At 35.8% G+C, this 24,564-nt stretch overlaps 1 protein-coding gene across 8 annotated transcripts in view; it reads right to left on the reverse strand.

The window, feature by feature from the left end:
* Nucleotides 1-9,145: 9,145 nt before the first annotated feature.
* The window catches only part of LOC141500581 (scaffold attachment factor B1-like), a 35,742-nt gene continuing 20,323 nt past the window's right edge, over nt 9,146-24,564 (reverse strand). For all 8 annotated transcript variants that reach the window (XM_074203894.1, XM_074203889.1, XM_074203893.1 and 5 more), the window contains 7 exons: nt 23,105-23,395; nt 21,800-21,937; nt 21,091-21,133; nt 20,572-20,690; nt 17,823-17,932; nt 9,823-9,889; nt 9,146-9,454 (listed from right to left, as the gene is read on the reverse strand). In XM_074203894.1, the coding sequence (XP_074059995.1) occupies nt 9,325-9,454; nt 9,823-9,889; nt 17,823-17,932; nt 20,572-20,690; nt 21,091-21,133; nt 21,800-21,937; nt 23,105-23,395 (898 nt within the window). In that variant the 3' untranslated portion in view covers nt 9,146-9,324. The remainder of the gene's footprint in view (nt 9,455-9,822; nt 9,890-17,822; nt 17,933-20,571; nt 20,691-21,090; nt 21,134-21,799; nt 21,938-23,104; nt 23,396-24,564) is intronic.

The following is a 24,564-nucleotide window of genomic DNA, read 5'->3' on the forward strand; positions in this document are numbered from 1 at the left end:
ATGCCTGGAATTAACATGATTACTTTGAAGGGGAATAAGGGAAATATAAAAACTATGACCCCTTTTGGGATAGATCTTTGGGTTTATGAATAATGTAATAATGGAAGGATTGTTTTATACAATCTAGTAATTTGTGTGTTATTCTTATTGCTGTTTGGTACCTTGGAATTAATAATATATGTTGGAAATTTGAACTCACCTAAGATGTTGTAATGGTTTTAAAGAATTCTGAAAGTAATAATTTGTATGTTAGAGAATAGCTAGGTGGAGCAGTGGATAGAGCATAGAGCACTGGCCCTGGAATCAGAGGACCGGAGTTCAAATCTGGCTTCAGACACTTAATTACCCAGCTGTGTGACCTTGCGTGAGTCACTTAACCCTAATTACCTTGCAAAAACAAAAAAAATTAATTTGTATGTTAAATATGGCTAGTTGCTTAAACAAGTTTATGTATAGAAGCTTCAGGCTATATATGTGAATTGGAAATATTTTATATTCCAAACCTGTGGTTGTCATTTTGAAATAAAATTACCTATATAAGATAAACACAAGAAAGATAATTTGAGATTTTTTTCTGTGACAATATTTAGCTTATGTGAGAATTTAGGAGATGATAGGCAATCTCCTGGCCAAAGGATGTATTTGTTTTAAAATACAACAAGCTAGAAGGAGGGTTCACTAGCCAAGGGGAATCTGATACACCATATTTATATCGGGATAGAGTAGATATTATTTTAGACAAAGGGATGTGGGTCTAGGGATCAGAGGCCTTGAGTAAGAGGTAGGAGATGAAATATGTAGGGCCAGCTATTGTTAGGATTCCTGGTTCTAGCAAGGATCCAGGAAGGATACTCAGAGTGTTGTGTTAAGTAGGGGATTTATTAATTGGGACCCCATTAAGACTATAATTGTAATTTAGTGAATTGGACTCACTGGAAGTTCCAATTAGGTAAAACAAATATTTTAGATCATGGGACTTTTAATCAATTTTCTCTTTTTATGTCATATACCGGAATGATCAGGAAAAAGGAAATGTTACTGGGTCAATGTGTTGTTCTTGGAGTCAAGGAAGCCAATGGGCTGAAGATGTTAGGTGACAAGGATGTATAGTTAAAGGGGTGGCTTTTCAATATGGCCTGAGACTGGACCCTTTTGACTTGATTTCCCCAATTGGATAATGACTTACCTGAAAGAATAAATCTGGCCTAAGACATCTGACTACACACATGACCACTGCTTGGATACTGACATTCAAAAATTATATCTATAAAGGTAACTAAGGAAATCAGAAAAAGAAGTTTTACATGAATTAGATTTAATAGCCCAGTTGGGTTAGGTGTGTGGTGCTGACACCTGCTATCAGCTACATAGGAATTAAATTTCCTTAATTTAAGGGGAAGAATGGGAAATTCTTAGGATAATTATAGTTTCAAGGTCTGATTTAGGGAAAGGAATGTGAGTCAGATAAGCACTTCAGGAAAAGGAAAATCTATGGTATTTTTGGGAAAAAAATTAATTCTGGTTAAGGATGTTTGAGTCATTGTAATGAGAGCAAAAGGTTAAGAAATGTATGTTACAAGCTTAAGTTAATATGGTAATTCTCAGTGGAGTTTACTGTAAAACTCTTATGGAAGTTTATTGTGTTAAAGTGAAGTGTGTGTCTCAATATGACAGTAAGGCAAAAGAATGTAAATTGTATTAAGCTCCAGAATCTCATTGTCTTGTGATGACAATGAATTTTGATCTGAATAAAATGTTAAGCAGTTTCTTTACCAGAAGAGGGGGTCTCAACAAGTCACCTGAGTTGGAGAGGACCTTCTGGAATAGAGTCAGAAGATGCAGAAGGACATCAGATGTTTCCAGGGGAGAAGAGAAGAGAGGAGAGACGCTGGACCAGTTCATCTCCACCTTCTCTCGCTTATGTGTACATCATTTAGTCAGGGGGATCTGTACCTGTAACTTCCCTTTGATTCTGTAAGTGCAACATCCCTACTTTTGCCCCTTTCCTCATGGAAAGGAGGAGAGGCAGGGTGAAGATGTTCTCCATTGAGAGAAAAGGAGGTTGAGGTTATTGGTTGGGATGATTATATCCTACATAAGTCTGTATATCCTACCTAGGGAGAGTGACTTAGACAACAGGGTATTAGTAATGGTGGGAGGAGAATCTAGCTGACATAAGTCATGTCCCAGGTTTGTGGTGTGGCTAACTGTTGGACTTGCAGTGATCCACAGCAGTTTGAGAATTGGCCTTGGGTGCCAGTATTTCTGGGTCCAGCCTAGATTCTCAGTTTCTGGTCAGAGGTGCACTGTGGCATAGGATTCTCTAACACCAGTGGCATAGGAGTGAGTCAGTTCAGGGTGACTATTATTTATATCAGTCTGGCCAGAGAATTTTCCTGGGGAGTAGCAAATGTCTGTAGACTTATCTGGATACACATATTCTGAACTGTACAACCTAAAGAGAAAGGTGGACTGAGGCCCATGTGAGATGTAATGATCCCTTAACAGGATCCATTATGGTAAAGGAAATTTATAACCACTGCATATACCCATCTACCAAGGGTTGGTCAGGAAGTTGTTATCTAGAATTATGGGCCTGCAACCTGGGCATAGGATGGGAGTTGGGGTGATGGACCCACAATTTATATACTGACTAGATTCTAAACTGTAGTGGAAACAATGACCAATTATACAGCTAGAGCCCTGGACTTTCTGGCTAAGCCACGCGAACAAGAGAGAGAGAGTTATTCAATATAGAATTGTATTAGACAATCAGTTGATTGAAGGAGTTTGTGGTAAATTGAATCTATCAAGTTGCTGCCTAAAGACAGATGACAATAAACAAGTAGTAAAAGGCATCATAAAGTTGGCATGTGCTTCTGTACAAACCTTGAAAATAGGACTAGTCCATGTCTCTAATAAGGAAGTAAAAATCTTGATAGAAGAAAAAGTTGGTAGTCATGTCAATAACAAAGACTGTGATTTAAGAAAGAAATCACTAATAAGGTGTGGAATTCCCAAGTTCTTATTATAAAAGAAGAGGGGGAGTTGTGAAGAATATGTGGGTATTTGGGTTCCCCAAGAATGTGAAGTGAGAACTGTTATTTTACATTACAGAGACTGGGCTCTACTTATATTTTTGCCTATGGGCAGGTGGCCTCAATCTGATCAAAAACTGAGATTAGGCCAGGTCCAGCCCACCTATTTTTAAGTTAACCTAGGGTCTGGACTTTCTTGCACATGCTCAAAGAGACAGCTGTTTTTGTTCATTATAATGAGTATAGTGGGGAAAATATAATGAGTATAATGTATCAATTATATTGTGACCCCAGCCTATGATTGGTATGAAGGGGCAAGAACAAAGCCTTTCAAACTACATAACAGACCTACCATTTCTGGGATTCCTTGCCCTTCTCCTACTTTGAGTTATTTTTTTTTAAGATATCTTAATAAAAACCATTTTAATCACTCTGGACTAAGCATTCATGAGACATTTATAAACTCAATACTGCTGCTAATAAAACTTTGTATGTTCTTTTCTTGGGTTCTGATCTCCTTGTATAGGTTTTCTCTGTCTCACACACACACACACACACACACACACACACACACACACAGACACACATCTAATTCTTCCTGAGTCTTCTGGCATATTTGAGAAATCTTAGGCACTTAATTCTTTTGAAGCTAGCTAAACTTCATTGAATTTTATTTTGAGAAAACTTTTTTTTTTTTGCAAGGCAAATGGAGTTAAGTGGCTTGCCCAAGGCCACACAGCTAGGTAATTATTAAGTGTCTGAGACCGGATTTGAACCCAGGTACTCCTGACTCCAGGGTCGGTGCTTTATCCACTGCACAACCTAGCCGCCCCTATTTTGAGAAAACATTAAAAAAACCTTCAAAAAACAAAGACTTCACAAGATGAGGACATCCCAAACATCAACAGTTCCAAAAAGTTATAACTGCAAGTGACCAAAAAGGCAGTGATAGACTGAAGCATAAATAACAGAAATCACTGTTACCCAAGATATGCTTTAAAAAAAAAAAGGATGGCCTTCAGTATGCTGGGTAAATCCATGCCAGATCTATAGAACATGAAATAATTATACAGTATTAGGTGGAAGTAGGTTGACCTCTACACCAATAATGCAGATTAAGCTCTATTAAACAGCATCAATGTATTTAACTATCAGATAGTTTAAAAAAAATTTCAAAATAAGATGTGTTGGATTCCTCAAAGGAAGATTGTGCTAATTTAGTTATTTTGCAAGTATATTATGCTAAAATCCCACTATGTAAACTACTGAACCTTAGGGCAAGAAGAATTTCAAAGTGTTTTTTGAATAGCTCTAATTGTTAGGAAGTTTTTCTTCCTGTTAAGATTGGGTGATGGATTTAAATGGGATAACTTTGAAAGCCTTTTTTTGGGGGGGGGCAAGGCAATGGGGTTAAGTGATTTGCCCAAGGTCACACAGCTAGGTACTTTAGTGTCTGAAGTGGGATTTGAACTTGGGTCCTCCTAACTCCAGAGCTGGTGCTTTATTTAACCACTGTGTCACCTAGTTAACCCTGAAAGCTTTTTTTTTAGGTTTTTGCCCAAGGTCACACAGCTAGATAATTATTAACTAAGGGCAAATTTGAACTCAGGTACTCCTGACTCCAGGGCCGGTACTCTATCCACCACAGAAGGCCTTTTGATGAAGAGAAATGATATAAAACTTCTATGTGACTGAGGGATTTCATTATATCCTCTGAATCCTGTATAAATTAAACATCAAGTTAATTGGAATTGGGAGGTTTCTGCAGAAGGGAGCAAGAAAGAACTTTCCAGCACGCTCCTAAAGAGCAAAGGTAAGACTGAGCTAGAGCAGAGAAGAGATACTGAAGAGTCATCTCAGGATGGAAGACTTGGGCTGAGGGAAGTTTTGAGAAAAGGCTTCTTAGTGTCTGTCTACCAAGTCCAGCAAACAATTTTGCTTTAACTCCAAATGGGTGACAGGTTAACTAGAGGTAGATATAAATGTAAATTTCGGTAGCTCCACCTCTGTTCAAATGTTAGTAATTTTACTAATTCAGGGCTTATAGTCATTGTGATTAAATTCATAACTTTTTGTTGAAAACAGAGGTTCTTAACTTGAGGTCCGTAAATTTATTTTTAAATGTATGTATATGTGTCTATATATGTGTATATAAACACAGAGACAAGTGAATTTCAATATTACTTGTTTCCTCTGTAATCCTATGTATTTTATTTTATACATTTAAAAACATTATTCTAAGAATGTACACAACAGGCTTCATCAGACTAGGAAAGGGACCTGGACACAAAAAAAGTTTAAGAACTTTTAGTCTAAAGTAAACTGTAAAATGAAAGGTGGTGGTAATGGTGAGGGAGTCTTAGGAGACATTTTGCCAGTGGGTTTTAAAATAAGCTAATCTAACAAGATGTTAGACTTTTATATTGGATAAATCAAGTTGTAGGTTTGCTGAATATTCAGTTTTTCTCCATCAGAATTTTCCTTTTATTCCCCTTCCTGTGGGTTTCTCTAGTTCAAGCCGCAGCAATTTGTCTCCAGACTCTGGTGATGCAGCAAACAAATATTGAAAGTCTAGTGTACAGAAAGCAAAGATCAACAGTCTCCACCCTGAAAAAGACAGTATTTGCATTTCATAAAGGCAAAATGGTTAAGTATAGCTGGAAAGAGGTTTAGAGATCTGCAAGGGGTTAGTAGATTGTAAACTAGTAGGAATCAACAGTGTGATATTAAAAAAAAGCAAACCAAAAAACCATGAATGGACCATATTTGGAGTTGGAAGATTCTTAAAGGTCATAAATTTCAACCTTCCCTCCACAGTGAACTGAGGTCCAGAAGGGTTAAGTGACTTACCAAGTGGTTACAAAGGTGTTAAGTAGCAATGGTTAGATTCAAAACCTTACTTTCAGAATCCAAATATATATAATTACCCCCCCATTATAATGTCTTTTCAAAATTGTTTTAACAATATTTCTCTATATAGTAATTCCTCCTAATATATTTCTATATGAAGATAAAAATCACATTTCTATATAAATTAAATAATTCTATAATTTTATAGATTTTTGAATACTACACTTAATTTGTGAAGTAAATGTCCAGCTAGTAAAATAATTCCTATTTCCTACACAGGGATATTTGACAAACTTTGTTATTAAAATTCAATATGGGGGGCAGCTAGGTGGCACAGTGGATAGAGCACCAGCCCTTGGAGTCAGGAGTACCTGAGTTCAAATCCGGCCTCAGACACTTATTACCTAGCTGTGTGGCCTTGGGCAAGCCACTTAACCCCATTTGCCTTGCAAAAACCTAAAAAAACCCAAAAAACAAAAAACTCAATATGGGAAGAAATCAGAAGCTAGGCTTCATAATATTCATAACAAAGTGAATAACAAGTCCTCAAATGAAAAACTAAATTTAGACTTTAATTTTTTTTCTAAAAAGTTTCTTCATATCTTTTCTTCCCAAAATATTCCACCCCCCCCCACTTATACCATCTGTTCAGCTATATGGATGTCTTAACCTATACTAATAAATGGGAACTTCAGTATACAGTTGATTGTGGAAGGTGGCTCTAAGACAACTTGGAAGCTGGCAAGTCAAGAGAAACAGCTGAAGGAGTATCTATGCTCCTCCCTGGTGGAGATCCATGTACCAATACACTGTAAAAGAAACCAACTGAAGACTTTTTGACTGACACCCACATTTCAGCAAAGGACAGGCCCAAACTTCAATACCAGGTCCACACACCATTTTAGGCTACCTTAAGAGGCCTAATACTTAGGTTTGAGGTGGTGATCTTTCTTGCTACTGTCTTCCCAATGGAAGTCTTTTGTGATAGTTCAGAGAAATATTTTAGGAAAAGCATTCAAATCTAAATCCATACTTCTTGTAAAGGACTCCACCAATATTGTAGTCACAAAATTTTGCAACTTGGGGATTATCCCCAACTCTTCATCACATTAATCCCTTTCTCCCACTCCCATTCCCAATCCAAACATTTGTCAAATCTTTTCAGTTCCACCTCCTCAACCAACATCTCCTCTCTACTTTTATCCCATCTATCCTAGCTCAGTCTCACCATCTGGACCACTGCACTGGGCTCTTGGGATCCTGGCACTCAATTTCTCCATGCTAATCTCTCTTCCATATAGATGCCAAATAACAATGCTTAAGAGCAGTTCTGTTCTGACAATGTCATTCCCCTTTCATAAGCTTTAATGACTTACCATCACTTTTTTTTAGGTTTTTGCAAGGCAGTGGGGTTAAGTGGCTTGCCAAAAGTCACATAGCTAGGTAATTCTTGTGTCTGAGGCCGGATTTGAACTCAGATACTGCTGACTCCAGGGCTGGTGCTCCATCCACTGCACTACCTAGTCGCCTTAAGATACAATGACATTTGATAACCACTCCCCTCTTGAACTCATCACTGTGGCTAAACTGTCCTACCTGCTGTTCCATGTACAGGTGTGTGCTCTTCTAAAACTTTGTATAGGATGTTTCTCATGTCTAGAAACATGTCTCACTCCTCACATCCACTTCTTAGGACCCTTGGTTCTCCTCAAGGGTAGGTTGAAATGTCACCTCCAAGGGGATTTTCCTAGTTCCCTTGTTAGTATTCCCCACTTTCCAACAGAAATGACCTTGTATTGATTTGGGTGTCCTACATCATGCACCCCCCCCTTCAGTAGAATATGAACTCATTGAGGGATGTTTCATTTTTGCATTTGCATCTCTAGTAGGCATTTAAATTTTGTTGCTATTTTTTAAATGAATTATCCTCATTTTATAAAGAATCTAGTGGCTCAAATTAAGTTACCTGCTTATGTTCACATGCATAGTACTTATCAGAGGTAGAATCTGGACTCAGATCCTCCTGATGATAAGTCTAGCATTACCCCTCCCCCTCCAATATATTCTCTCATGCCATGAGCACTGGCTTACGAAATGGAATATTTAGCAACTACCAAGATCCAGTTAATGGTTGTTTTTGTTATCTGAAGGGTTGTTATGCTCAATGGAAGAATCAAGACTTTGTGCTTTGGATCCAAAGTAGGAAATAGAAACCATGGCAATCTGACAAGAGTGGAAAGAATGCTACCAACTTGTAGTTTAGGATGGATGACCTCCCAAGTCTGTCCTAGCTTTGAATAATCTGATATTGCAAGGAAGCTAATTTCAATTTAATGTAACAAAAAATTCCTAACAATTTTAGAGCTATATGAAAGTGGAACTGGCAACTTGAGGTGTCAGGCTTTTCCTCACTATAGCTCTGTAAGCAAAGCCCAACTGGCCACCTGTTGGGCATATGGTGGAAGAACTCATGAGCTTCTGAGGTATTTCAATATGTGCCTTTCATCAGCATGGACAATTTCCTTTTCCAATGCAAATGTTCACACCTGGGTGCCTTCTTATTCTGTGATACCTATCTGTAAACTTTTCATTCCACAACCATGAAGCTGCTTATGGCTTTTCCTCAGTGATTCAACCCTCTCATTTTACTGATGAGGAAATAGCTCTAGGGAGATTAAATGATTTGCACATGGTCCTGACTCCAGAGTTAAAGCTGAGCCTTTCTGCTACAAAACTGATTCAGTCTTTTCTGCTAATAGGTATCATTTGATGTCTTTTATGTCAGTAGAGATATACAATCATTCAAACAATATCAAAGTGCTTAGATATACAAACTAGGTTACAGTGCATATTCTTTCTTTTTTGAAATGGATTGTATTCATTGGAGATGGCATTTGAACTGGTCCTAGAAGTCAGGCAGAAATTAAGACAGTAAGCAGGCAGAAATGAGAAAGGAAGAGAAAAAGGAATTTCACAAGGAGGGAACATTGTGACAAAAAAGAGGTGGAATGGCTTCCAATTTTGCTTCTCATGTTTTGCAGAAATCCACCACTCTTGTATCCATAATGCAAAAGATTTAGCCTTGACGTCTAAGATAGGTACATAGGCAGGTTAAGTTGAGAGAGTAAACTGTCCATAAGGCTTCAGGAGAACACTTCTGGATACACTTTTAATTGATTTGGTTTAATTATCTTAATTCAGAGTTAATAGCTCTGATACGAAAATATTGTTGAGGCAGAAAGAAAAAACATTTAAAATGGTGTGTGAACAGGAACACGTTTATTACAAAAGAAAAACCTCAAAACAAATAAAATTCACATTGTATCGAGCTACAATATGGGAGTAGATAAAAAAAATATTACACAGTTCAAGGTAGCCCTGGCAAACAGAATGCATCACTGTTGCTATATGACATTAACATAGGTTTTTAAAATATTCAGTAGCGGCGAGTAAAGCGGGTGTCATTAGGTCTGTTCCCTCTGTCCTGTTCTCCAAATTCTCCACCTTGCATTCCACCACCCTGCATCACATGGCCCCGGGAATTTCCACCTGCAAAGCTGCCACGCCTAGGAACAAATTCAAACTCTTTTTGTCCCCAAGATTCTTTCCCACCCCTGTAGGCCGCTACCTGTACATTTTCAAGGAGGACTGTTCAGTATGATTTGGAGCCATTAACTCTTTATCTATTGCCTTCCCCCTCTTGATCAGTTGCATCAGATGATAGACCCATGAGATTGCTTTATAGGGAACAACATATGACTGATCACACATGGCTTTAGGTAACAAAGGTTATTACTTGGAAAGATTTCATTTTGTTGTGAAACCTTCAAATCAGCAAGTTAAACAAACATGCAAAAAAGAGGCTGTTATAAAAGGAAGAGGAAGGGAAGCGTGAAGAAAAAGAAAATCAACTATCCTCGACGAAACTTCTTACCCCGACATCCCTCCTCGATTCATCACATGGCCTGGTCCAGAGTGACCAGACATACTTCTCTCACCACCTAAAAGACAAGACAGTTTTCAAACATCTGGAGAAAATTCTCCAGAAACTACAGTATTTTGGTATAATCCTTCCTCATCTTATTTCCCACTGAATGAAAATCTGAAGGGATTAGTAATTGGAATCTGGCTAGATGCTTCCTGCACTATTATTAATACATGTTACAATGACTGTAAAAGATATTGTCTACTTTGGTCCATGGCAATGACAAACTAGGCAGACTATCATTTGCTTTCTTTTACTTGTAACTTTTTCTATAAATATCTAAAATTACTCTATAGGTCTGTAGAGTCCAGATGTCTATAACATTTTCAGAAGTGTAAAAGGACAATTTAGAAATTTTAGGACTTCAGGACTGAAAATGACCTCACAAAGAATCTGTTTTTAAACTGGAATCTTTTCTGTAACACTCCCAAGAAAAAGTGATCAATCAACCTCTGCTTCAATAGTCTACTATCTTTAAGTAGTCTATTTTATTTTAGAACTCTTTTATTAGGTTTTCCCCTTATTTTAATGGCACTGAAGTTAATTTTCTACAATTCTCACCCACTGCTCCTAGACCTATTCTCTGGGATCATGCAGAACAATCTAACTGCTTGTCACCATGACAGATGTTTAACTATCTGAATATAGCAATGATATTCCTTTACCTTCCTTATAGGGCCTCTATCTGACTGCATCATCCCCAGCTCCTTCACCCTCCATCACCTGGCTGCCTTCCTTTGAATGAATTCCAGCTTACCAATGTCCTTCCTCAAGAAAATCTCCATAGAAGTATGTGGTAGGACCAGGGAAGAAGACACAGCTGCTACTGCTTCCTTAACTGTGAACCTTATGTTTTAACATTTTATAGCACACCACATGTTCTAATAAATAATCATCATCCCTCCTTAGGCACCATACACAACAGCTTAAGTAGAACTGTGAGTAGTACATCACCTTTCATTTTTGGTAGTTTACCAATTATTAATTAAGAGGATGTTTAGTTTTTTCCTTTCAATCATTTGGAACCAACTTTCCCCATTATACAAAGAATTTTGCATGAGAAAGTAGAAAGGAGTGGAGTCTGAGGGTCAAGATTCAAATTCTGCTTCTGCCACTTACTATGTGACATCAGGCCCTATCATTTGACCACTAAATCTTTTCCTGCTCTTTATCTATGATCATGTTATTGTAGACTTTATGTTTGTTATTTTTGAGTGCTTTCTTCACAGAATTCATTAAGACTCAAGGTTCTCTGAATTCTTATGATGCAATAATATTCTATCACAACCATACACCCCAATTTGTTCAGCTATTCTCCAATAATCAGGCACATAAGTTTCCAGTTTTTTATTACAAATAATACTACGAATATTTTGGAGGCTGAGTCAATTATTTCTGTCATTGACATCCATTAGGGATTTTAAAGATTATCTCATCCAAACCATTCTGAACAATCTTTTTTTCACATTATAAACTGAGAAGTGATCTTTTAGTCTTTACCCAATGAAGGGAAAGTAAAAGAAAACCACTACTTCCCAAGGCAGCACATTTCCTTTCTGGATAGCTTTGCTATGGAGTTGTTTTTTTTTTTTAACATCAAGACTATTTTCCCTTTTTTGCAACTTCCACTATTGCTTTGGATTTTGTTCCCTAACGTCAAGCAAAACATTTGACTTTTTTTCCATGACAGTTTTTCCAGTACCTGAAGATAACTGTTTTGTCTAAATTTTCTCACCTTTTCCTTTCAAGCTAAATATATATATTTTCAATTCCTTTATTGATCGTTATGGGGCACTAACTCAAGTCCTTTCACTATCCTTGTAGCTTTCCTCTGGACACTCTGGTTTACCAATGTCCTTCTTTAAGTGATGTACAAATATGGTCTGACCAGAGTAAAGTGCAGAAGGATTTCCCTAATTTCAGATACCAAGCTTCTCCTAATGCAACCATTGCCTCTCTTGGCTGCCAGAACACATTGTTGACCCATAATTAACTTGCATTTCATTAAAACCTTAAGATTTTTTTAGATGAACTGCTGTCTAATCATGACTACCTCATATTGTACTTATAAAGGGAAGGGCAAAAAAATTATTTCTTTTTTCATTTCAACTTCATTAATTCATTTTTTTTCGCAAGGCAATGGGGTTAAGTGGCTTGCCCAAGGCCACACAGCTAGGTAATTATTAAGTGTCTGAGGCTGGATTTGAATTCAGGTACTCCTGGACTTCAGGGTTGGTGCTCTATCCACTGTGCTACCTAGTTGCCCCCACTAATTCATTTTAAAAAAAGTCAATTTCTCTAATCTTTTGGCATCCTGACATTCAAAGTGTTAGCTTATCATTAGCTTTTTGAGTTATCTGGCAAATGTGATGAGCATGTGATCTGTGTCTTTTTCAAAATCAAGCAGGTATCTGAGATATTTTACTATAGAGACTTACATCTATTTGGGTGTGGTTGTTTAAATGATACAGAACCCACTAGAAACTATTTCCTTTTCCTATTAATAATATAAAAGATTTTGCCAATTCCTTTGTTAACATCTAGATTTACTTACAAGCATTCCCTATATTGGGTTTTGCCCCAGGCAAGAAAGAAAGTGAGGTTTTCCTGATAAGTCCATCCTTGATAAAGTCAGGCTAATTTTTTATGCTCATATGAACACCAACCATCTCCTTTCATAATAATGGGATCACATGTAAGATTGTACTTAGTACTCAGTTTTCTTTTGTATGACAACTTCTAAGAAGCAGTGGTCGCTTCCTCTAGTTTCCTATCATTTCTAGCCCAGGGCTCAGGTTCTCCTTAGTGATAATAATCAGATGCAGAATGTAATTGTTCTTGGCTCTTCATCACTAATATTCTGCTCTAGCAGATGTGTAAAATAAGTCTTCCAAATACTACTACATCATGCCTCCCTGCCAGATGTTTGTTTTTTGAATTCTCATCTATTTTATTTCTGTCCATTTGGTCTGTGATCTAGTCTTGATGGCAATATCACTTCTGTTTCTCCATTAACCAAATGCTCTACATGATGCTTCTCCTGATATTATTTTTGGTTATCTGATCATGACAGGGTCTTAAATTATAATACTTATTGTTTACCTAGCTTGTTTCTTTTGAACAAAGTATGTCCTTCAAGAACTCCTATATTCCAGTCCTAGATCTCATCTTAGTAAATCCAGATCATAACTCTTCAAATTTGTTTTGAGTTAGGATTTCTATTTTAAAAATAACATGGCAATTTTTCTCAAACATTTCCAAATTGTTTAACATAGCTCCAAGCAGGAGGAAATTGGTGTTTCCCAAAGTTTCTCCAAAAATGAATTTTTTCCTTGTTTGCATCTTTTTTCATTTTGAAGGTGATTATATCAAGAGTCATTTTAACTCTTGATCAGAACTATTTTCAAAGTTGCTCACAGTCTACATTTTTGAGACCTCTTCCCATTTTTTTGACCTTACCTTTTGGAGTATAGCTTAGAATTATGCAGATTCATGTCAACTGATCACAGATATTGGATGACTGATTTTTATTATAACTACAACTTATTTTAATTTTTATAAGTCTGTTTTGTCTTTTGTAATCTCTATCCTGAGTTTAGTTATGAATTTTTGATTTATTAGTTAAATCTTTTGTGATTCTAGTTTTAAAAATATTTAAATCATTTATCCACTTGTAATTCATTGTGGCAGTAAGTAATAGCACAAACCTATTTTCTTCCAAATAGCTTTTTCTTGCTTGAACCCCATCCCTTCTCCAGGAGCTTCTGTTCTCACTTATTTTTGTGATAACTATCCAAATATGGAATACAATTTGAGTTCTAATGGTGCAAGATTCTATTCATTCCTCTTTAAAAATTTTTCCTTGACATTCTTATTATCCAGTTTGCTTGATAAAACTTTGTTCTTGTTTTGTCTATTTCTATAAAATGTCCCCGGGTTAAAGAATAATGTAAGCAATGTTTAGACTGTTGTATCTTGACTAAGAAAGATCTGGATGAAAAGTCCTGCCTGGACCCTTCCTTGCTATGGGCCAAGTTGTGATCACAGCTTGTGAAGGGAGCACCTACATCAATGAAATCAGGACACTGTAGCCCTGATCTAAAGGAAGTTAGGTTCATCTAAGTCTTGAATACTTCTTGGTAGCTTAGGTCCCAGATGTTTTTTACTTCATGCAAATAGAATTTTTTATCTTTTCTTCTTGGTTTTGGTTAGTAACATAAATACTGATTGGTTCCGGCATTTTTCCATCGTGAGCAGTGCTAGTTTTGGATAAATGTTTTTGATAAGGACTGATCCTTTCAAAATATCAAAACAGAGACAGAAAACTGAGCAAGGATGCCTCAAAGAAAAAGGCTCCCTCCAGACCCAAGCAGAAGAGCTTCTAAATAAGGAAAGCTGACTGTGGTCAGACTTAGGACATATACAGATTAAAAAAAAAAAGTTCTGATTAAATGATTTTAGTTCTTTTACATTTTTGTTAAAAGGGACGGTTCTCTGGGGAGGGAAGAGAGGAAAGTATATTCTAGAAATGAAGGTGACACAGAAGAGCAAAATAGGGAAGCATGGTCATTTGAAGCCTCCATGCAACATCCTATAAGTTAAAAAGGAGCCCAGAGTGACTGGTCTGAAAACAAGTGGTGGCTTCTCTGGTTCTAGACCCAGCAATCTGCATCTGCTGCCTTCCTGTCTATGTCCAGGCAGATGTTATCTTTATGCCATTTTTCATTGATGATTTTACTTCTTTCTGATTTTTGTCTTACACAAAATAGAGTGCTTTCTTTCCCTGTTTTTGAGAAGACTTAATGTAGCACAGGGATCAATTAGTCTTTACACAGGATTTGTGATGAAAACAAATCACTTGTATATAACTCTGGCTTAGTCCTGATTTTTCTTTGGACTTCATTTATGGCTTGAAAAATTGTTTTCCCCTGAGACTCAATCACAAAGAATCATCATTAAAAATAATTTAGCAGATCAAAGAACACTATTTTCATGGTTTTTTCCTTTGCTTTTTTACAAAGCATTTCTTCTTTCACGACATGACATGACACAGAATGAATATATGACCACACATATAACCTATATAAAATTGCTTGTGATGTCGGGGGGGGAAAGGGAGAAATGTTGAAATTCACAATTATGTTAAAAATGATTATTAAAAATTGTCTATAAATAATGGGAAAAATAAAATACTACTAATTGGAGGAAAAATAATTTGGGTATTTTATAGGTTTGTAGATATTCTAATTCAGTTCCAATTTTGTAAGGATATGGTTTTATATAGAAGTTTTTTGATAATTTTCTTTGTTATGTAATCTCTTTATTTTGGGCACTATTTTTCTCACCTCTTTGGGCAGTCTTTAAAAACCAGCCTTTTTTTTAAATCACTTTTTTTCTTCAAATGTTCAACATTTCTTCTTTTTAGGGTTACCAACAGGGTGATATTTTAGCTTTTAAAATCACAGTTTGTCAATTCTTGCTTTTAACAGTGTCTTCAAGATGTTCGTTTTCCTTAAAAAGAACTTTAGTTCCATTCTATAAATTAAGGTACAGCAACACACCCTTCTTTCTTAATAATTATTGTTTCAATGATTTGTTTTTTGACATTCAGGATTGTTAATTACACTCAATTTGAGTCTTAATATTGTTCCTATAATTTTATTGTATTATGGTCTATAAAATGTATGTTTCCTGTTTTTCTCCCTTTACCCATTTATTTTTAAGTTCTTTATACCTTGGTATATGATCAATTTCTGTAAAGGTACCATGTGATGCTGAAAAATTTCACCATTACAGTTCAGATAAAGAATATCCTTATCTTTATATATTAGATTTAACAAACTATGAAAGGCAATGCTAAAGTCTCTACAATGACTATTTCATTCAAAGGACTGAGCTTGTATCAATTGTTAAGAGGTTTTTTAATCCACAAGGTAAAGAAAATAAAGATAGGGTGAAAATGTTTATTCCAAAGTAAAATTTGTGTCAGCTTACACATATGGTCCTTCTAGTGTTATACATAATGCAGTTTTTCAATGTTTCTAGAAATTATTTTTACTATTGACTTATCTGCAACTGTGATGCCACTTTTTCTGTAATTGCAAGTATACTATATTTCAATCCCTTAACTGTGACTGTTTTATGTTTTCCTTGTGTATGTGTGTGTGTGTGTATATATACATGCATAAATATATGCATATATAAACAAACTGTTGGGTTCTGTTTTCTAATTAATTTTGTAACTTTTTCTGATTTAAGGATGACTTGGGTCCATTAACATAAAAAGTCTGTAATTTTAATCTGTAATTTCCCCACCATCAAATTACCTTAAAAATAAAATGTAAAACTCAGCACTTAGTAACTTGCAGTTTATCTTAAAGTCAAACAATTTGATCTTGGTCTCTAACTACCCCACCAGATTCCTGGCTATAGCCTTTAAAAAAAAAAAGCAGGACCATCAAGCACCTTCATTGATTTATTTATTTATTTTTGCCAGAAACATTCTAGTCTCATTTCCTGGGGTCAGATGTTCCCTTCTTACCCTCTGGCTCAAATCAGGACTCCTTAGTTTTACTTGTCTTTCACTATCTTTAAATTAAAAACTTCCCCTTTCCCTTGTCAGTGCGTGCACACAACTCCCCACCCCCCCCACCCCCCCCCATTTCATAGGCTTTGTACATAATTGTTCTCTTAATAAAAGGCAAGACTTTTAGAGGAAAAATGTCTCTTTCCAGCATGTGAACATTTAATTTATCACTCGGTCTCTTGTTACACGAATTTCCTTAATTAGCATTTCAAATGCCTGCTCATCAGTTTTCCTTGGCATGAATTATGCGAATTCCTTCTCCTTACTGAAAATTCTCCATAAGAAAGAAAAAATAGATTATATTCGATTTTGTGATACTCTTTTGGATGCAAACTGAGATGCTTAGATTCCATAGCTCTCACATTCCAAGCAATGTACTTTACTTCTTGACTTTTAAGGAACAGTTCTATATGATTTAGTCAGGCTTCTTTGCTATCTGAAGGGTTTTCTTCTGGATGTCCAAAAAATTCTTTAATGTTGAAGTTCCAAATTTGATGACATTCTTGGTGCCTGGGGGAATAGGGTAGGGGGAGAAGGGTCTTCTCCAATTCTAGGAAACTATTGGTTTCCAATATTTCTAGGCAATTCTTTTTTGATTTACTAAAATAGTGTAGACTCTTTCATTGTGTTTTCATGGGACAATTAATAATTCTCTTATCTGATGAAGCTGTACAAGGTATATTCACTTAGTATGAAGAGACCTCAAGTGCTCTTCCAATTTTGCCATCTTGTTTTGTTCTGATAAGTCTTTGCTCCTTTTCTGAAAGTGAATTACGAATCTGTTTTTTTTTCTCACTGTTTGTTTCCATTCTTATACCAGACAGTCAATTCTCATGGCCTTGAATTCTTTGAGAGCACTTGTTTTCTTCCTTGGTTCTTCTTTCAATTTTTTTAAAAATAGAGCTTCTAAAAGACTTCTAATTTTTGGTCAGGTTTTCTTTCTTTTTGTTTTAAAGGGGATGGGTTTGTTCTTTTGCTTCACTGGGCGTATTTCTGGACGTTTTGATGTGTTGAAGGGGAGCAGGGTTCAGATATTATCAATCATTTTTTTTTACCAGAAATCCATCAAAGAGCTTGCACAGTATTAAAAGTCTCAAATCATTTTTCACATGAATTGGCTGTGCCATCCTAGATCATTAAGAAAATCTCATTTTATGGGTGGTGAAACTAAGACCCAGAGCGAAGTGACTTGCCCAAGGTCACACTGCAAGTCAGCTGAAGAGCTAAGATTAGGATACAAAAATCCTGACTCTCAGTTCTTTGCTCTTTCCAATGAATGTCCCAATCTTTCTTGTAGATTACAGCTTAATAGCAACAAAACTAAATCATAAAAAGGGACAGTCTCTACTAGTCAGTCTTTTACCTTGCCATCTCTCATGATCTCGACCCATCATTCCTCCATCTACATTTCCTTGCCATGAGCGATCTTGGTGGTCATCTAGCCTTCGACCATGGTCTCCCCAGTCTCGTCCCCTGAAAAATAAATAGCCACATAAATCTGAACTGGGGTTGAACTTTTTCCTTAAACATAAAAACATAGCATGCTATTTTTCCATAGGATACCTATGTTTGTTCCTTATGATTGGTATTCTTTTTTTAATAAAAGATTTTATTTATTTTGAATTTTACAATTTTCCCCTTAATCTTGCTTCCCTTTCCCCCACAGAAGGCAATCTGTTAGTCTTTACATTGTTTCCATGGTATACATTGATCTAAGTTAATGTGATGAGAGAGAAATATGATATTCTTAAGAAAATCAACCAAAATACTAGTTGAAAAAAATGAACTTTAGCAAAATTGGAGGATATAAAATCTACATAAAAACATCTCATTTCTATATTATTACCAACAAAGCCTAGCAGCAAGAGATATAAAGATATAACAGTAGACAATATAAAGTATTTGGGATCTTACATGGCAATATAAATCCAGAATTGTAAAACACTTCTCTTCACAAATGAAAAATATTGACTGCATATGGGTAGGCTGAGACAATATAATCAAAATATCAAAAATTATTATAAAGAGCTAGAAAAAACAAATTCAGTCAAAATTAGAAGAAAAAAATAATTTTTATATCAATTTTTCTGGTAGTCTTAATTTTCCATCAATAGAGATGAGTCAAATTTATAAAATTTTTTAAATAAAAGGGAAAAACAATCTGCTTGTAGAAAAATATCCAGCAGCTTTTTTGTGATAGAAAAGAATTGTAAATTGAAGGAACACTCATTAATTGAGGAATAGCTAAACATGTATCTAATTGCGATTGAAGACTACAGTACTATGAGAAATGATGAGCAAAACACTTTCAAAAAAGCCTGAAAAGACTTACACTAATTGATGCAAAGTGAAAAGAGCAAAATGGGAACATCAAACACAGTAACAGCATATTGACTATACAATGAATGACTTAGCAATACAATGATACAAAAAAAATACCAAAAGAATTCATGATGAAAAATGCTCCAGAGAAGGAACCGATACGTCTGAAGGCAGATCAAAGCATAGCTTTTTAAAAACCTCATTTTTCTTGTGTTTGTTTTTGATGTTTTTCTTTCACAACTAATATATTTAAATGTTTTGCATGCATGCACGCACATGTATAATTGTTTGCCTTCTCAATGAGGGGGAAAGGGGAGGAAAGGAAAACCATTTGGATTTCAAAATTTAAAAAACTTTTAAGGATATATAGGCAATATTTGGATTAGTATTTTCATATCCATTTTCTGATCTTTAATCAAAGGTGATTTATCTGTGAGGGTGATTCGAATTATGATTATCTAGGCTCTTTTGCAAACCAGTCTATTTCCTGGTTTTATTCTTGACCCTAAGATGTGCTGGAAAATGCTCTGGAAATTTTAAAATTTAATTTGCATGATTAATATTTTCTCCATCACTTTTTAAAGACTAAAACCAGATCTAGAATGTGGTATTGGTCTAGTGTTGCCAAGACAACCACAGGGGGAACTAGAAAGTCAATAAATTTAATACCCTTTTAAGGGTGAATTATTTGATCAAATATAGCCCATGAATGATATTATAAATATCCAAAAGGCCCCTGGCAGAAAAAAAACATTGCCCAGCCCTGGTCTAGACAATCAACAGCAAGAAAAAAAATCCAGATTTGTATTTTGTAGACTTGAGGTATAAAATATTCACATTGAAAATATAACAGTAGGCTTTCAGGGGTCCCTTTGAGCTGGTTTCAGCACACCTCTGATCTGACCTCACCAAATTATATTTGGAACTGAGAGCTAATATTATTACTTAATTAGAACATAAATTAATTAGAACATGACATTCTCCTAGTTATATGCAACACTCTTTACTATATTTCTATTAGGTAAGATTATGTACACAAAAGTTTGAGAACTAGAAACTAGAACACTTAGAGCCTGCTTTAAATTCACACACATATGCTTTGCTTTTATTCACACAGTTCATTCCTCAGCCATCTTTTCACCAGTTGCCCCTTTGCCTTTACAACATTTCAGGTATATAGGCCTCCTCCTTTTCAGTGACAGAAACTATATGGTACAAGGAGAAACTCACAACTCCCAGCCTGAAACTTCACTGTCCTCAATGATGGTTGCCCTACATCTAGACTTCATTTCAGCCATTTATCATTTTTTATGCCTGACCATTACACATGAACCTCTTTACCCACCTTCAAGCTCTGAATCCATAATCAAATCCAATCTGTTGTTATTTTTGGAAAGTGTTACCGTCTACTCCCCTATGGCTCCATGCATCACAGCTAGACTTTCTAAACCAAAATACCTTTTTCTGCCCACCAATATACTTTTTATGAACTTTGCCCTTCCTTCCCCCACTTTGAATGTAAGCTTCTTGAAGGCAGGAGCTGTCTTTGCTTTTGTATTTGTATTTCTAGAGCTTGGCACTCAGCAATTATTTGATATGTGCCCTTTCTTTTTCCCCCCACCATTTCCATCCAATCATTAATCCATATACTTTCTCAGTATTATTATTACTGGCTCCAATGAGAGGGACAGGGAGGAACGTAGTATATTTTTCTTTTAATTTCCCACAGAACCTCAAGAACTCATTAATTCATTTAACAAATATTTAGTTTTGTTCATTTCTTTGCTAACCTGGGTGGAGGAGGTAGCCCTCTTCCTTTGCTCATTCTCTTCTCAGATCCATAACTGCTCCACTCATCTCGGGATTCCCGACCACGGCGATCTGGTCCTCCACGGCGTTCTGCATAGTGCTTCAAGATTAAACAGACAACAAAGGATTCTTTAGTACCAATTTATATGTCAGTCTTCCAGGCAACACAGTAAAGTAAATTAACAGTAAAAATGACCTTAAATGTTACTGGCTCACTTAAGAAAAATATTTTATCATTTCTATTACAGATTGGAGCTGTTTCCCCTCTATGGAACCACATTTTATAAGTTCTTCAGATTAATCTGCATAAGCACAGATACTAGAAACCCTTCTTCAATGTACTGAATGGTAAATCAATTTTTTAAAGGCTTTAAGCTAGGGAAGAATAAACAACAGTATTCCTTCTTGCTGAAAACCCTCTTTACTAATTTTTTTCTCTAGATACCCAATGGAGGCAGAAAGAAAAATATCCAAATTCCATTAAGTTCCATTCAACTCACCTGTCCATCTCTGTCTCCCATCATTGACCTTGAACTTTCTCTCCTGAGGGAAAGAGCAATTATACTTGTCATATCATTTAACCAATGGATGATTCTTTTTTGTCTTGAGTTTTTTTTGCAAGGCAATGAGATTAAATGACTTGCCCAAGGTCACACAGTTAGTTAATTATTAAATATCTGAGGCTGGATTTAATGATGCTTGTTAATCTAGGTTTTTTTTTAAGGTTTTTTTTTTTGCAAGGCAAACAGGGTTAAGTGGCTTGCCCAAGGCCACACAGCTAGGTAATTATTAAGTGTCTGAGACCGGATTTGAACCCAGGTACTCTTGACTCCAGGGCCAGTGCTTTATCCACTACACCACCTAGCTGCCCCTAATGCTTGTTAATCTAAAAGGAAAGTGATAATAAAAAATAAGCTACACCAAAATTAGAACATTCATGGTTGTTTATACAAGTCCACAAATATCACACAAATTGCTTTTATTTTTTATTTAGGAATCAATTCCTATACATTCTCTTAAAAAAAAAAAAGGGTCTCCATTACTTCTAAATTACTTCTCCATTACTTCTAAAGTAAATCCATTCATACTTGCAATTGTCAAAAGGAGAAGCTGGCTCTAGGAAGTGTTTTTTTCCTGTATTCTTTTCTTAAACATGAACAGGCAAAGCAAATCATTTTTACCCCAGACTACAGTTTGCAATATACCAACCTGTCCACTGAATGATCCTGGTACCGGCCACGATCTCTATGGTCAAAATCATGGAAGCGATCTTGGCGGCTAAATTCAGAATGATATCGGTCATCCAGTGCTGCCCTCTTTCCTTCTGGCCAATAGGAATCATCCCGCCTAAAGGAAACGTACATTCACTTAGTTTAGTGAAGAGAAAAAATAGCCTGATTTTATTTCGATCTAAATCTCATTGATGACTATTAAGTCATGCAGAGGAGATGAACTAAATTTCTAAACTACCACTTGATGCTGTTATTAAATGGTTTCAGTAATAAACTCAACAATGGGCTGTACAATAATTATATTAAAAAGGAGTTTAACACTGTATGATCATCCAGCTATGATGGACTTAAGTTCCTCCCAGTCATACAGAGATCACAGACAATGCTAAAGAGCTTGTGATGGGAAATGCCATCCATAACCAGTGAAAGAACTATGGCGTTTGAATGCAGATCAAAGCATACTATGTTCTCTTTCCTGGTTTTTCTCTTTTGTTCCGATTCTTCTTTCACAATATGACCAATATGGAGATATGGTTAACATGATTACATACATATAATTTGTGTATCAGATTGCTTGCTGTCTTGGGGAGAGGAAAGGGAAAGAAGGGAGGAAAAAAAGAAAATTTTACGAAATTGTAAAGTTGAAAACTATCTCTACACATAATTGGAAAAAATATTAAGATAAAAAAATAAAAGGAACTGGAAAAAAGTTTAAGAACATATTTTATCTTTAAAGAACACTAAGTCTTGTTTGTTAGAGAAATGAAATGAAGCTTTATTTCAATGTACCACAGTAGCAGTAAAGATATTACCATGGCTGCATGACCTTTCAAAACTCTAGGCAACTCTTACAACTTGCAAACAGAGGTGCTCTCCTGTGTCTGTAGAGGGATTTTGCAGCCAGGAACACTTTAAAGCAACGGAATCGTAGAAATCATAGATGTGGTGTTTACTCCTAACCCCAATTTCTATTATTGACTTAAGAGTGGGGTATAATTAATGCTTTATTACTTAAAACTCCCAACCTTCCCATGCTCCACATGTTCTTTTTAATAAGCATATAAAAACCTGTGATTTGAAATATGAAGGAGCAAGAATTTTAGAACTATTTAAATGTTAACTATCATTACTATTGTAACTGATGTTACATGACTTCAAACCATCTCTGTAAAACAATATGGAAGTTTCCTAAGGATCGCCTATCATTAAACATGTAACACAACACTAAGTCAGCTTTTTTAAAAATTCATTCAATATTTCTCAGAAATAAAAACTTACTTACCTGCCATCCACATCATAGGGGCGTCTAATTGCAGGTCGTCTTCCTTGTTCATAACGGAGTGCCTGCTGTCGGCGGAGTTCTTCCCTCTCTCTATGAATTCGCTCTTGTTCTCTGCGCCTCTCATATTCTATATGCATCCTCTCCCTCTCTAGCCGCTCTCTTTCCATTCTTTCTCTTTCTAGACGCTGTCTTTGAACAGCAAGTCTTTCACGAGCTATTTCCAGGCGTTCTCTTTCTTCTCGTTCCTGTAAGGCTTGAATTCGTTCCTCTCTCTCACTCCACTCACATGCCCTAGGTTAAAATAAGAAATAGCCAAATCTTTTCAACTCTGAGACACTCTATATATAAGCTGATATGATTATGTGGGTCACGTAGATAAAATGTTACAGAATATTTGAGGTGGAAGCAAGCTAGAAGATCAAGTGTGATTCTCTTACACCTGTAAAGGAAAGTAAGGCACAAAAATAAAATAATTTCAGAATTTATGTTTTTTTAAATATATACATCAGAATCCAAATTTGCCACTTACTAATGTGAGAACTAGCTGAGATGAAAATGGGTAATGTAGCAGGAGTGGCTCTGGCATGATTCTGTTGAGGTCTATATGCTCTAAATCAGTTCACATTTTTCAGCTTATATTTAAGCTGTGAAGGGAATGGAATAGATAATTGAAATTGTTCCTATAAGAATTAAATATATTCCTTCAATTGGAAAAAAAGTAATGAACATGAAGCGGAGTAGGGGAGTAGGTAAGTAGTAAGTCACTCTACCAGAATGATGACAGCAGAATGTAAAAGCACATCAGAAGTCTTCCCAAGAATGATATAGTAGAGAGGATCCCTACCCTAGTATTTTTTTGTTGTCTTCCTCAAAATAACAGCACTCGCATGACTTATCAAACATGACAACTACTCACTCTTGGTTTACAGAGGCATAGTAATTCACACTAAGAGAAGGAACTCAAAACATTTTCCTAATGACTATGAAGTCTTGGGCAAGAAATAAAATCATCAACAAAAGAGCTGTGTTTTCCTAACTACTGCTTACTGAAATCAGGATGCAGGAGAGAAATTAATTTGCAAAGTGGACAACTGGACAGTGAAGAAGGTGTTATTTGACACTTCAAATTATCTACACAACAAATGTCCAAAATTTAGTCTACAATGAGGAACTAGAGTTCTTAATGAAAAGTAGGAAATCTTGTTTCAGTGATACAACTGGGACTTGTTAGCATGAAATCTATGAGTAAACTATGGCTTTGGAAATGTATACTTTATTTCAAAGAAAAAGTATAGATTAAAAAGGGAGTGGAAGAGATAGCAATGTGTATATATTCATGTAAGTAAATCCAGGAATAAGAGTAGGGAAGCATGACACAGAATATTTGGGTTAAGGCCTAAGGAGGACAAGTAAGAGATCCTGTCAAGGCATGTGCTAGAGACCACATAAACAAAGAGGAA

The sequence above is a fragment of the Macrotis lagotis genome, chromosome X (assembly GCF_037893015.1).
Source record: "Macrotis lagotis isolate mMagLag1 chromosome X, bilby.v1.9.chrom.fasta, whole genome shotgun sequence".
NCBI classification, from domain to species: Eukaryota; Metazoa; Chordata; class Mammalia; order Peramelemorphia; family Peramelidae; genus Macrotis; species Macrotis lagotis.